The sequence below is a fragment of the Scophthalmus maximus genome, chromosome 8 (assembly GCF_022379125.1).
Source record: "Scophthalmus maximus strain ysfricsl-2021 chromosome 8, ASM2237912v1, whole genome shotgun sequence".
NCBI lineage: Eukaryota > Metazoa > Chordata > Actinopteri > Pleuronectiformes > Scophthalmidae > Scophthalmus > Scophthalmus maximus.
In genome coordinates, this window is record NC_061522.1 from 4417501 (window position 1) to 4433401 (window position 15901).

Consider the following 15901-nt stretch of genomic DNA (forward strand, 5'->3'; position numbering starts at 1 on the left):
TTGTGAAGCGAATATCACGAATGTTCTTAAACCAATTAATCCATATAATAGTGTGGTTGTCTTTTTGTGTCTGTAATGCATGTCTGTAAAGTGATCTCCACAATTTTTTAGGATAAACAGATGTAACAGTAGGGCTGGGCGATATGGCCTCCAAAAAATATTGTGATATATTTTTGCTATATCGCGATACACAATATATATATATATATATCACAATATTTTTTAAATCTCCTCTAAAGCACAATTTAACCCTTTGATGCATACAATCACACCAGTACAACGATCCTTGTCGTCCCTGCAACCGATGTCTGTATTAAAACATTCTTCAATCTTAATGTTTATTCATTAATGGTTTCTATTGTTGCGTGGGCACTTCACGTTCACTTTGTCCACGCCGCTCTCATTTTGTGTGTGTTTGTGTCTGAGGGCGAGAGCACACAAACGCCATTCCTGGCGGCTTATCAAAAATTGTACGTGACAACGTGTAGTCGCGGTGTTCCGCGATATAGTCATTCAATTCATCTCATGAACAGCAAGCCGCGCTATTTAGCCGCAGTCGACATTAAACAACCCTTCTCGCGGTCAGTACTCCTCATGACGGATCAACAGAACTTGTTTAGGGGTCGGTGATCATTTGGTTTTTTCTCCTCTGCAGGTTCAGGATCCGTCAGGTGAACATCGTGGGCTCCAGTCCCATGAGCGCCCCCTCCAGGCTGATTCAGACCCTGCAGGCAGCCCCTGACACGCACCCCTCCAACCTCACCCTGCTGTCTGCCACACAGACCAGCCTGTGCTTCACGTGGAAGGTACTGACACACACACACACACACACACACACACTTTATTCAAAAACTGCAAAACCTCACTCTGCCCCCGTAACACTCCATCAAACAGTGCTAATTTGACCGATGGGGTCTCCCTTTGTGTTCCTTTGCTCGGCATCTCTGTGTGTTTGCTCTCTTGCGCGCGCGTGCACGTGTGCTCACCGGCAGCGGGACTGAACAGCTCGAGTGGATGTCGGCCTATAATCAGTGTCTCTCCTGGTTATCAGCGCTAAAACTAATCCGTCACATTTCCCATTCACCCTGCGGACCGCGAGCTGCACAAACGGCAATATAATTTTCTCCTCACTGTCTTTTCTTTTATGCTCTTGTTCCTGGCCTTCCTCCCCCGCCCCCCCCCCTCCCCGCTCCCCGCTCCCCCCTCTTCTATTATAACATAAATGGAGGGCAGAGTATTTTCCATTTAAGAGCTGGAATGAGAAAAAGAGCCTGTCAAATCAGACACAGACACGGAGGCGCTATGGGCTACCTATGCAGCATGCAAATGGGAATTTTACCTGCGTGTTAGCGCCCAGGCCTGAGCTACAGCATTGCTAGGTTTTCCTGCTGTAGTGGAACCATCACAATGGTTTTTGGCTAAGGCTATTATTCTAAGCCGCATATTAAGGGTAATAAAGCTAATGTGACATTCTGTATTACGGCTCCTAAATGCTAAGCTGAGTTAAATCACTGGGGTATTTAAAATGACTGGGTGTCTTCTCTCTTCCTTATCTGTTAATGCTCAGCACAGAGCAACCACAGTGGTACGCCGTTAGTCGAGATCTTCGGCGCGATCAGATCACGTGGGCGAAAAAACCACAGACGTCCTGATGAAATGATTGTAGGGCAGGTGAAATTAGGTGGCCGCGGCTGTAATGCGTAATGACATGGTGGGACACACGGGCAGAGGAGATGAGGTGACAGTGGAGGGAGGGAGGCTGACAGGAAATGAGGGTGGAAGTAAAGCTAAAGAGGGAGACCAGGACGTGGAGACCAGGACGTGGATGTCAGAGAGAGTTTGATACATCACATAAATAACAATACTGCGGGTCTTTGGAAAACCGACATTGAACGGTCCTGTCAGCTCGTTACTTTGAGTGACGGGCTCCAACACAAGCTCACAATTTTCTTGCCAAAAGTTTCCTCGGCCGGATCTCTCGTTTTGTCTTATTTTTTTTATTTTTTTTTTACTTTAGCTTTTTTCTTTTCTCACTGGGTCTAAGTGGGCGGCGCTCATTTACACGTCGCGTTTCCTTGGAACCAATCGGAGTTCGGCCCAAAGCCGCACTTGAGTGCTCACCCCTGACACGTGTGGAGTTGTTGGCTCGTATCGCCAGCGTTGTCAATAAAATGTGACCCGACCCCTCATACAACACAGTCCTGACGTAAATTGGTGTGTGAGTATTCCAGGCACTGTGACTTATTTAGCTTTTGTTTTGTGCAACAACCGCATTTATCACCACGCAACAAAAATGGAGACTCACACGGAGGTCGGGGCCACCTCATGGAAACATATTTAACTTCAGAGTTGACGAACAAGCATCTTGATTATACATATATGAACACATAGTGATGGACAATATATCCAATTACTGTGAATAAGTTCTCCTAAATATTACACACTGTAGCTTTAATGCTCCCCCCCCCCCCCCCCGTCTTCTTTTTCTGTTGTACAAAAGTAGCATCCAACCGTTCCTTCTTTACCGTCCCACCTGTTTCTTCAACATGCCGTCGCAACCCGAACACACCGAACTCACACTGCTGCCGAGACAATGGGTCTCTCCGGACACCCGAGCCCCTCGGAGCTATCACTCGCATCGCAACCTCAATAGCACAGGACATCACTCACCTACTCGGCTGCCACTTTTCCATAATGGCCCCAGGACACAGGTTCAGGTCCATAAGGTGCAACAAGGGGGGGGGCGCCGCCGCGTCGGCAGGAAGCCGCAGCACCGGCCGCCGCAGCAGCGCTTAATGAGACCAACCCGGCTAAGAGCCTCACTTCTCCACCCGCCGTCAATGTTTAATGTTCCTGACACGTCCTTGTCTGTTATTGCCGCTGTGCAGTGACGTGTACCGTCTGCTTTGGGGTTTTTTTCCGTGGCACGTGGTTTGTGGAGACGAATGTACAGTGTTGGGAAACTGATACACTAACAAACGATACTTCATGTGGGCGAAATGTGTCCGTCTCCTCTCTCTGAAGACCTAAAGTGGTATCAAATAAATATCTCGTAAATTACAGTGATGGTTCCACACCAATGTTAATTATGTGAAAGTGTGTCATTTTGTTTCATAGTGTTTTTGAGGTTCTGTGTGTTTTGTTATTGTATTTTTGTTAATCACAACTTTACCAAAGTAGGTGAATCATTCAATCTTCCTGTTGTCTCTTTCTCTATATGGATAGTTTTCGTGCAAAATAATTATTTTCAGTGGAGCACAGTGCCAAGCATTGACATGTTAGAGGATACTTGCAGTTCAGGATTTACACATCAACCATCATTTATTTACATATGTTGGAATAAATTGCACAATTTAAAATAAAGAAGAAGCTAAAAAATAGATAACTCTCTCTTCAAAACCCCATGAGAAAGCTGAGAAACTGTAACCGTGTGTCATTATTTAATCTTCGAATCTGCTCTTTTTTTTCATTCTCCCTCTTCCTCACCCTCCTCAGCCTCTTCCTGCGTCCGAGTACAACAGCAGCCCCGAGACCGTGGGCTACCGGCTGCGTGTGTGGAGGACGGACGGGCAAGGCGGGGACAGAACCGACGATGTGAAGGGAGCAGCGGGGGCCGCCGAGGCCACAGTGGAGGGCCTGAGGCCCTGGACCCAGTACCAGGTTCAAATACAGGCCTACAACTCCATAGGACCTGGTCCCTGGAGCAACACGGTCGCCGCAAACACAGCAGAATCTGGTACAAACACACTCACACACACACACACACAGACCTCACTATCCCCATCCCCCTGTTCCAGTGAGGGGAAGATTGATGGAGGGAGGGAGGGGAAGGGGGAGATGACTTAGATCAAATCGAAGATTGGTTCAGAGAATGAAGTAGCACTGAGCTCTCTCTCTCTCTCTGTGTGTGTGTGTGTGTGTGTGTGTGTGTGTGTGTGTTTGTTTCTTCTCTAGTTCCATCTGGATCTCCGGTGAATGTGACTGCTGAGGCAGTGAGTTCCACCCAGATCCTACTCAAATGGTCTCCTCTCCCTCGGGCTCAGAAAAATGGAGTCATACTTGGATATAAGGTGAATAACACACACACACACAGCACCAAAAAGTTTCACTTGACACCCTCAGGCCATTATCACCTCCTCCAACACCATCACTCACTCACACACACACACACACACACACACACACAAATGCACACTGGCACGGACTCACAAATATCTGATGCAGCACAAATATGATGTAACATCCTGTAACTGCTGAAGTTTGTGTTTCTTCCTTTACAAGCATGGGGATGGGGGTGTGGGTTGGGTCATGTGCACATGCAGATGAATGAGGCTTTAATGTTTAATGCCCTTTCATAAAACAGCTTGTATCATGGTGTAGGAGAAACAATGGCTGGATTATACATTTATGGAAAACCGGGGGAATAATCCATAAAGCCTGCTGGTTTTTGGAAGGCGCTTTGTTCTTTGCAATGTAAAAACTGAAGTTTAGGTGGAATAACGTGATGTGTCGAGCACACACACAGACAGACACACGCACACACACACACACACACACACACACACACACATTGAATATACTCTGGAGACCCAGCCTTGGTATTTACAGTCCAGACTTGCGACCCAGCTTGAGCAACATCGCCCACAAATCTATCCACTTCTGCCAAATCAGAGCGCGTACTCCTGTATTTCCATTCTGCGGTGGAGTGTTGGGTTTTTTGCTGCCGTTCGCCTGATGTTGACGAAATTGACATTCTCTTATGTGCAGGAACAATCTTGATAAATTCTGTGGAGGTTGAAGTGAAAGGTGCACTCATACTTTTGCCTGAGTGCTCCACTTACTGGCAGTCACACCCCCTTCCTTTACACTCACAGCGTAGTTCCACTTGCTTTTTTTGCGGGGCTCCGACGCACACACCCTCCAGGGGTTTATTATAATGTACTCCACTTCCTCGTTTGATTTTAAAATAAAGGGAAGACAAGTATGCGTTGTCTTGTATTTTTGTGATATTGCTTTTCTCGTTCAGTGGTTGCATATGCAGCCGCCCCCCCCCCCCCCCCCCCCCCCTCAACATCTTCAGTAAAGGAAGATTCACTAAAGATATATCTCGCGCAAAATAGGTTTGCAAGTATAAAAGTGGCATTGAACAGCAGCTCCTTATTGCCACGCAAACGAAACATAGCAGAAGAAAGCGTTAAAGGGAGATTTATCCTCTGTTTGGTCTTCTTCAACATTAAATACATACACAGAGGGGAAAAGAGGCTTTGGCTGCTGTGTGATATAAACCGGTACCATCCGGTATTTGAAAAAATTCGGATCATGTGATCCGCCATGCCCAAAGCACATCATACACCCCATCTGTGTGTGTGTGTGTGTGTGTGTTTTTCCTCGTGGCCTCCCGAGCGGCGTGCCAGCCATTTTAATAGATGAGAAGTGGCTGCCAACAGCGGCTCTTCGGCACCTTCCATCCCCTCGTCAGACGCCGCTCTGCAGCCTCCTCGTGACTCGCTCGCTCAAGAGCTGACATTTTTCCTTCAGAATGATTTCAAGTGGGGCAAGGGAGATTTCGGAGAATGAAGAAAAAATGAAAACGAGACAGAACAAACAGGGGAGAAGAGACGTTTCTTGACACACATTCAAATTGGATCCCGGTGCCAATGGGAGCACAGCGTGTACTGATTTGTTGTTGTTTTTTTGAGAGGGAGGCGGGGGTGTTGGCACGGGGGTTTTTTTCCAAATGGATGTTTCAGTTGAAATATGGTGATACTCAGTATTTCTCCCCATTTTCAGCAAATTCCAGGAAAAGACCAAAACTAAGGCTTCTCGAGCCAAATCTGAGCCCGGAGCTTATTCCTCTATAACCTCCGCTGTTGTCAAAAATACATCAATGAGCCACAACACTGTTCCTTCATAATGTAAAGCCCTTAAAGGCATGAGTGATGTGACTCGACTACGATATATTTTTAAATCCGTTCCTCGTGCTCCTCTCCGGTGCTGCAAACACTCGCTGCAGCTGGAACACTTTCCGAGAAAATACACCTCTTTACACCTGTTTTAGAACCCTTTGGTCAAAAACTACAGTGCAGTCGTTATTAGCAGCTGATTTCATTGCATATTCATAATCATTTATTACGTTCCTTTCAGTGAAAACCCAAAACCATTTTACAAAACAAACAATACATCTATTACTTATTCATCTAAACACATTCCATGAACGAAAAAGGAGCAGGAAGAAGAAAAAATATTGTATCGCCTTCCCCCTTTCATATGAATAATGTAACAATTTCCTCTTTTTTTTTTTTTTAACAAATCAAAACCAAATCAATATACATTTATACAGTTATCTTAATCAGTAGCAATCATATCATAATAACTTAATTGTTACTCCATACATACTTACAGTTTCACTATTTGTTCTTTGTAATTTTTGTTTAAATTGAAAAATATTTGAGCAACATTTTAAAGCATTGTCCAGAGAATTCCACAGTTTCACTCCATAAATAGAAGAAATACACATCTGCTTTGATCTGGTGCGGGCATATAAAAAAAAATCAAACAGTATATCTGTGATATGTTTTAAAATCTGATATTTGGGCCACTTGGGAGCAACCAAAGGAAGTTATGATGAGCACTGATCATCACCTTATAAAGTTGATATGGTGGACAATCGGCTACTGTACCTGTTTACATATCCAGCAGTTACTGTACGGAAGCAACATTCACATAATTGCTTTGTGCTCGTGTTACCGGCCAACCAGGGACTCTGATTCCATTAGTAGCTCTCCGCTCAGCTCGGTTTCTGGCATCTTTGTCTGCTCAGTGCCCCACTATGTTCGCTAACTTTGCCTGTGCACTGTTTCATGTGCTGGGCAGGTGACCAATAAAGGGATTTTGTATCTTCTTTTTTATTCTTCTTTTTTCTAAAAACAATCTTCAATGGCCAAAACAAGTAAAGTTGCGTCGCGAAAAACATTGAGCTCAAAGTTCCAATAGAGCTTTTCGCACAACTTGTGGGAACTTTGGAGATAATTGTCTGCGGGTTCATCCCTTCCAGCGACCTCTTTCACAACCGAGTAGTCCTGCAAGACATTGTTAGTGTTATGGCAGCTTTAAAGATTTATGTCTTAGTTGGAAACGGGGCAGGCTCAGGGATGAGTGTTGCAGAATACTGAACTCAGGGTACTGAGAGGCAGACTCACTCGCTCGCTCACCGCTGGTTTCTGTATTTATGGGATTTGTTGACAATAACAAGACTATTGAATATCACCAGCGTAATCCTCTAAAGCCCCCAAAGTGACTGTAAATAGATGGGGGGGGGGGGGGGGGGGACGACTGGCTCACTGAGAGGACTGTAGGATCTATCTCCACATATTTGTCCACAACCTGCGATCGTGTTTGTGTTTGTGTTCAGGTGTCGTACAGCGAGAAGGACTCAGAAGTTCCGCCCAGTGTTCTGACGGCGGCAGGGGAGGGCAGCGGGTCGCTGCTCCTCAGGGATCTCCGGCAGTACGCCGTGTACGTGCTGCAGGTCCTGGCGTACACGCAGAACGGCGACGGCCCTCTCAGCAGCCCCACGCTGCTCCGCACCAAAGAAGATGGTAGGTTCTCTCTCTCTCTCTCTCCCCGTGTGTCGTGGTGCGTTCGCTGACCTTTCTGTCCAGCGGTTTCTCCAACACCTTTGCCCTCTTCTCACCTCTGCAGTTGTTGGTTTTACAACACCTCTGCCGTCAGCGCAGCCTTGTCTTACCACCACCACCGCACTGATAATCCAGCTCACCCGTCAGACCCCCTTCCACTGTCTTAACCTCGAGAAACACGTTGTGTGGGTGTGCGTGTTTGTGTTAGTGTTTCCCACGTCCTCAGATCTCTGCGCAGAGATGTGGTGAAGCACGGCAGACTTTTCAGGATGCCAGCAACCCAGTCTGGTCGTTTTCAGAATAATGAAACACAAGCACACAGGCACTCTCACACACACACACACACACACACACACACACACACATAAATGCAGAAACGGAGAGACTCACATACACACACGCTCATACACACTCATCCCGCTATCAAACAGTGTCACGTTTGAAAAGTTTTTCTCATTTCAGGATGAAACAAGAACGGGAAAGTCAATTCCCGGCAATATATAATGAACCTCCACCCTGACTGTCAGTCACACACATACACCGACTGTACAGTACACACACACACACACACACACGTCTGCTCACGTTGACGTGTATTTGGTGGTGTGGAACATGTGCTTTTATCAGGAACAATGACGGAGTCGGTGTGAGGTTGAGAGAAAATTACATTTTCCCATTTTGTGTCTTTAGAAGTGCCTCTTAAAAATGTATAAGACAGTCACTCTCTGTGTGTGTGTGTGTGTGTGTGTGTGTGTGTGTGTGTGTGTGTGTGTGTGTGTGTGTGTGTGTGTGTGTGTGTGTGTGTGTGTGTGTGTGTGTGGTGAGCATATGCCCATACATCTGTGAACCCTGGTTCTTTCATAGTAACATATTATAAATATTTTATATATATATATATATATAAATTGATATTCAGATGTTGTCTTTCTCTTTTTTGCTTCTTTCTGCTGCTCTTTACATATATATTATTAGTTTAACTCTCCTGCCAACTCCCTTCTCTAATTTTCTCTCCAGTCCCAGGCCCCACTGTCAGGATGGTGTTTCCAGAAGTTCGATTGTCATCAGTCAGGGTGGTTTGGCAGCCTCCCACAAACCCCAACGGCATCATTTTAGGTACAAAAACAAACACGCACACACACACACGTACAATAAAGCAAATATTTGATAACAGCATTTAAATCATCGGTTTTATTCTTGTAGTGACAATAGATTTGTTTTCAATTGCTGAAGGATAGAGCTGGGCTATACACAGAGGGAATGAGTTAGCAGTTTTAAACAAGTGAACACACACATACACACACACACACACACACACAAACTGCTGTGATCTTTCAAGGGAAGGAAGGAGGTAAAAGGCGTAAAATGGAAAAAAGCTGATTCTGTTTTTAGCTTCAAACAAGGGTCAGCTCTTTCTACCCTCCACTTCACTGCCAAGGTTTGTTGGTATTTATGTACATGTGTTGTGTGTGCGCGTGTGTGTTTGTTGCGGGCGTGTGTGTGTGTGTGTGTGTGTGTCAGTCATCAAGCTTGTACCTGGGAAAAGGACCATTATAGTTGCTGAGGCAAGACAGCTTTTCCAATGCATACATAAACACACCGCGAGATTCTCACACACACACACACACACACACTACTTGTTTATGAAACAGCAAATCACAGCGCGCGGAGTGAATCAGAAAAAGAACAGGAAAGTGAAGAAGAAGAACAAAAGCAAGGTAGAGGCGAGAGGAATGTGAGAGCTGCTGAGCTAGAAAGAGACAGAACAGAAGGGAAAAGACGGGAAGGGGGAGATGTATGGAGGTGAGAGGAGGGACGTGTGTGTGTGTGTGTGTGTGTGTGTGTGTTGCGCGGAGGGGGAGAGAGGGGTAGTATTTGTCCTCTCAGTGGGGGTGGGAGTCAAGCAGGACAGTGTGAGTGATGTGTGACTGTATTGTAAGAGGGAGGACATTTAGTGCGACACCACTCTGTGACAGAAGGATGAGTGGGAGGGCAAATCTCTCTCGATCACAGGGACACAAACAGCCACTCCTGCTGTGTCCTTGCTCCGTGTGTGTGCATGTGTGCCTGCGTGTGTGTGTGCGCGCGCGTGCGTGTGTGTGTGTGTGTTGTCATGCAGATACGAATAACTGGGGTATTACAGTTTCTCTCGTGCTCATGACTGCCTCATTTCTCCTTGGGTTCTCAACCCATGGGGGACTGACACAGAAAGTGGACAGAGGAGAAACAAAACTACACAAAGCTGCACGATCTAATTTGGCACAGGGCAGTGAGGCGCTTATGTTTTTCCCCATGACTTGTATATGAATACGACACAGCCTCATGCAAGCGGATATCCCAATGGCAAATCAACGCCGTAGCCCATTTCCATACTAATTATGATTCAAATTTTGCGATTTTTGTGTTTGTGTGCACTAAAGCGACAAAATTAAAACTCTCCCAAAAGTCAGTATGCATATTTAAAAACTACTTAATTCATGAGTTGACTTTTTATTTTCACCTAAAGCCATGTCATAACCAATTTCACACACACTACCATCATCTCTCCTTCTACTGTCCATGTCGCTGTGTTCAGTTTGACTGATAACTGAAGATCCTGCACTATAACAATTTGTATATTTTATGTATTGTATGAAAAATAGTAACGTTGGTGGTGTTGGCCCATATAGAACATGTTAGTTTGATTAGCATATTGAAACGCAGATATTCAAAAAGCCGTTTCAACAATTTATTATTTTGGCAAGTAAATCAGGTTTGGATGGGTGATTTTTTTTCTCTACACAAGAAAGAAAAACACTTTTCAGTAAATACAGGAGTAAATAATAACTAAGAAGATCAAATGAGCAATATTTTCTCTAACTTCAATCAATGCTTCCACAATCTTGGCATTTAGTCCAACTTCAGGTTTGTAAATAAATCTGACAGAGCAATGCATTCATAAACACAAGCCATGAAATGTAAACCACATGAATTATGATCCTAGGAGTTACACGTGCGTATTTTAACTCGCACGCGGTTTCTCTTGTTCTGCATTCAGTCCTGATTCAGAGTCTGAACTGAAAGGAAAGAGTTGTTTTTTAACTTTGTCCGTTAGAGCCTGAGGTTTAATCCATGGGTCTTGTGGTGAAACTACACATAGAAACATGATTCGTATTTGTATGCAGGGGGACGTGAGAGACGGCAAGAGTCGCGTTCCATTGTGACCTGCTGAGCTGCTCCGCTCAGGTTCTCTCTCCTGAGTTTTACCCGCGAGGCTTTCAGCTCCGAACAATGTTTAAGTACAAATGTGGCACCGAGGAATCCACCACTGCTATCTCCCCGGTGGTGGCGCTGCCGCTGCTGTACGATTTTCATGAATACAAACAAGGGCCCCGACGAAGAAAACATAGAAACACATTTTGAGTGCAGCTTGAAATACGGTGACACGCGTGGAAACCTTTCTACCATGACGGGACACAGTCACTTTGTAATGGAGATTAAGCCTCGTGTGTCTGACGGCGGCGGCGGCGCGCTAATGATATTCAGCGCAGAAGATAATGAAGTGCCGTGACCCAATTGTTCAGAGGCAAGAGGATTTGTGTAGCCGCCGCTGTTATCCAATAATCGTCCACACGCTGCGCTCACATTAACATACACCACGGACTATCTGATGAGATTATCAACCACACAACCAGATTATGTGCCACTGAGCAGATTAACGGACAATTTTTCTCTGTCTGAACCAATCGCATCCACGCACTTGTGTACGACTTCACGGAAGCACGTTTGTGTGTGTGTGTGTGTGTGTGTGTACAATACAATCTTCATATCGAGGGGCCTTTGTGAGTGGCCGGTGGCCTGTGTCCCCTCGGTCGGGGATCCGCGGTCACAGCGACTGCGTGTGTGTTGAAGGCTGGTCGTGTTATTACATGGCCTTCTGCACATGAGACAGAGAAACAGACACAAGCCCCCTTTGACGCCGCGGGTCACAGCCAAGGGGACGGAGCAGGGGGTTGTACGATCACGGAACGCGCGCGTGTACGGCGGCATGTCGGCACGCGAGCGTGCGCTGGTGTTTAATGTCAAAGAATTACGGCTCTCTCCAAGAGCTATGGCCTCCGCTGTCGGGGAAAGAGGGCGCCCGTACGTGCAGGGGGGGCAGCGGGAGAGGAGTGCAAATGGGACAGAGCTGCGGGAAAGCACGTTTGTTTGCGTGTACATGTTTTATCAATTTGGTTTGGTGTGCTGTGGCTCGTCTGTGGCAATGTTTTCAGACGCTTCCCTCTCTCACATTGTGCTTTCTTTGATTCCTGTGGGGCTCTGTGATCTAAAGTAGGCCACAAAAAAAAAAAACCCCACACAGAATCATATTCACACACACACACACACACACACACACACAGTCTTCCTCCCGTCATCTGTCTTTCCATCCGTCCCAATCGCCAGGATACCAGATCTCGTACTGCCTGGACAGCCGGGACCCGCTGCGCTGGACCACGGTGGAGGTGGGCTCCAACGCTCGCCAGTTCACCGTCACGGGACTCTCCCCCGAGCAGACCTACGTGTTCCGGCTCACTGCTCGCACCGCCGTGGGCTGGGGGGAGGAGCAGGAGGCCCGGGTAGTTACCACCGAACGCAGAGGTAAAGCACATACACCATCACATTCACATTGACTCGTTCGGCAGATGCTTTTATCGGAGGGGCGACGCCAAGACCTTGAAGTTAGAACTAAGTACTTACTGCTTCATTTCAATAAGACAACGTTTAGGAGATCAGGTCCTTATCTTCAAAACGTAAGAAGGAATCTAGACTGAAGGTATAGAGGGACGCTCCTGCTCTGATACCGTTCGGTAGATGGTCCCACCAATCGGGAGTCGCCAAACAAGAGGAGTCGGGACTGTGACTCGTGCCTCGTGTGCAGAGTCACAGTCCAGACACATGAGTGTTGGAACTGTGAAAGTGAATTTACACTTCAGCAGGGTGACGTTTCCTGTCCTTTCTGCCTGATTCTGACCACTCGCATTAAAACACCATAAATGATCCAACATCAGAAATAGCAGATAGCTCTGAAAAAAATCTGAAGCTAAAGCCGACCGTTTACAGGTTTCGTCTGACTTTTCACAACTTTTAAAGTCAAGCAAACAATGGAAGACTTTGTGGCCCGGACGGCAGCCACCCCTCCCCCCCGGCCCCTCATTTCATGATGCTTCCATTTGACATGTCTCTCAGTGAATCAACGACTAAGGCTAATATCACCGCTGCTGCATTCAAAACCAAACTGTTGACATGAAGAAAAATAATGTGAATACATTCTAATCCTTTTCTGAATTGACCTATTTTTTCGTGACTTATGATGAAAAGAAATCAAATAGTATCAACAAAATACTTTTCTTGCTACGCCGAGTCAAAATATCCGCTGTAAAAAATGCCTTAAGTGACAAACCTTTCGCTGTATAGTGGTTTTTGGGGGATTGTGTTGCTTGTAGTGTGTGTGTGTGTGTGTGTGTGTGTGTGTGTGTGTGTGTGTGTGTGTGTGTGTGTGTGTGTGTGTGTGTGTGTGTGTGTGTGTGTGTGTGTGTGTGTGTGTGTGTGTGTGTGTGTGTACTCATTGAGGCAAGGTACATTAAAAACATTCTCTCTCTTTTAAATGAGAGAGGTAATGACAATATGATTTAATTCTGAAAACCCTATTAAGTCACACACTAATGGAACCAGTGTCTTTGTTTTGTGTTTAGAAAAAATAAAAAAAATACAATTTTACATTAGTGGATAATTGAACTAGAATAATTGGGTGTAAGCTTGGAGGCTTTGAGTAATGACGAGTAAAATTTGCTTTCTTCCTCCGGCCCCGCTACTGTACATACTCCTCATGCATCCCTTGTGGCACACATTCAATTACGACGATAAGTACGGGAATAAAAGACGTTAAATGAACCCGATTGGTCATGAAACTCTGTAAATGAGCCAATGCTCATGTTAATGTTATTCAATTTACCTGTGCTTTTCAAATATTTACCATTTGATCCTCTGTTTTCACATAGAAGACATTTTATCTCTCGCCGGTGCAGGAAGAGTATGGAAAGGTCAAGTGGAGTTTTAACTTTTTAAGGATGGATGGACGGATTGTCTTTGCTCCGACAACAAGCAGTTAGTGGTCGGACGTGCAGGATCCACTTTGTTACTGGGCAAAGTAAGGAAGTGTGACCTTTTTTTTACCGCTGCGCGGGACATTTTACGTACAGAGCAAGATGAAATGACATCTCCAGCGGGTTCAAAAGCTGCCTGGCGGTAAATGTAGACATTGAAACCACCAGGTGTTAGTCCTCCTGCTGGGGCGTAATGAGAGCATCGGTTAACAGTAGTCAATTTAAAAGCCCCGGGACGGCTCAGGCGGGTTTGTTAAGTTATCATGAAAGATTGTAGAGCAAAACAATATGTGGCATTCAGTCTCCTTCAATCTTTATAACAAACAGGCTAAAAATAATTGAGTTTTATATATATTTTTGGTCTGTCTCGCCAAGTGTCTGGACACTGTGGCTACTCGCTCGTAGCGTCACGCTCTGTCGTGGGCGGGAGGAAAGATGTACAGGTAGCAGCTGGTCCTTTCTTTATATCAAAGTAGAGAGAACGGTTCAGAAGGTGAGATCCCAAAGCCATAAATCTTATATAATTAGCCCAGGTCATTAATTAGATGTATTTAGTGTTATACAATTGCAGATAGCGCTCTGCCATTTATGGTAATTTTGTCTTTTAGCTCAGCAAAAATGTGAGCAATTGTCTGCAGGAGGCGGCGGAGCAGCGACTGTAACTCTCTGGACTTCTGTCTCCCTAAAACCCTTTTTTCAAGATAGTGGATGGACAGAAGGGTTGAACTGCTCTTCATAGGGACTTGATTTTAAAAGAGGTCAAGTGAGTGAGCAGTGCAGGTCTTCGCTTCTGAAACAAATAGAAAGTCGAGGTTTTCCGACTCAGAGGTTGCGATGCTTTTATCTCATCCCGTCTGGACTCCCGCAGCTCGCTCCGTCTTCCCCACCTCAATCAACTGCTCTCACGTCGTCGGCTTATTTCCAATGCAGCAGCCATTTTAACTGAAGTGGAATGAAGCTTCACATCAGTAAATATATAAAGAGGATACTGTTTCCCAGTACAAGAAGAAGGTATCCCAGGGTTACGTACATTTATTACAGATAGATATATATTATAGTCCCTTTAAAGACAGATGAACAGATTGGCCACTGTGATATTTTTGTCTTCTCTCACCTGACATCTTTTAAAAACATGCAGAACAAGTATTGGACTGATAATCTAAAAAAAATTTGAAATGTAATGCATCCTAAAATTCATTATAAAATCATGTACAATGTACAAATGTTCACTAGTGATATGTTCTATGAGCAGGGTTGTATAATCACTTAGTGCAGGCTGACTCCTGAGCTTAAAAAGAGCTTTCCCATCAAAATGAAAGATCCCTTTGATTGTCAGTTCAAAAGTTCCGGCGGTTCGGTTGTCTCAATAGGCCGACTGATGAAAAACTTTTGGTTTTGGAACGTAGCTCGCCACCTTTTGATGTACGTCATCCCTGATCTCTTTGTCCAATTTGCTCTTGTCGGCCAACACCCCGTATGTCTTGTAAAGCATTGAGATGCTACAAAAGTCCCGATATTAAATTGTGACAGTGACGTGAGTTTTTATGAAAACCTGGAATCATGATGTGTGATGTTCTATTCAGTGCTCTCCGTCCGTGTAGTGCATTTTAATTGGATCAGATATCGTCACATCGGCGGCATCATTATCAGGATTTCTTTAGAAAAGAATTCGCTGGTTCCCTGTTCCACTTCAGTAACATAATGGCCCATTCTCACTGGGAGACAGACAGAATAGCCTAATAGAGATTTCTTTCTGATGACGGTGAAGAGACCAACTTAATCCCTAGAAAGAGAAAATTGGTTTCTTGAGTGTGCATGCGGCCGAGTATGTGTGTGAGTCCGCATGAACGTGCATCTATTATGGACGAAACTGCCATTCCCCCTCCAGAGATATTCGTCTATATGCTGATGTCTGTCTCCAAGTGGGGGATAACTGATGAGGTAATGAACAAAGTAGTAGCTTTATTTAGCCGGTGCATTTTCCGGTGCGTTAGTATAGACACTGATTACTTCTGATACAGAGCTAAAACACTTTTTTCATTTTAAAACATTACGTCACAGTAAAACTGAACATAATATGGATAAGAATAGGGGGGGAAAATTTACGGCCCAAGTGTGTTCATTTTTGTAATTGTCTGGCGG

The 15901-nt window shown here is 45.2% G+C and overlaps 1 protein-coding gene across 2 annotated transcripts in view; it reads left to right on the top strand.

Moving 5' to 3' along the window:
• Nucleotides 1-15901, top strand: part of LOC118312688 (protein sidekick-1-like) — a 224814-nt gene that overhangs the window by 186196 nt on the left and 22717 nt on the right. For both annotated transcript variants that reach the window (XM_035637508.2, XM_035637509.2), the window contains 6 exons: nt 656-806; nt 3496-3736; nt 3955-4070; nt 7412-7598; nt 8652-8750; nt 12060-12254. In XM_035637508.2, coding sequence (XP_035493401.2) covers nt 656-806; nt 3496-3736; nt 3955-4070; nt 7412-7598; nt 8652-8750; nt 12060-12254 — 989 coding nt within the window. The remainder of the gene's footprint in view (nt 1-655; nt 807-3495; nt 3737-3954; nt 4071-7411; nt 7599-8651; nt 8751-12059; nt 12255-15901) is intronic.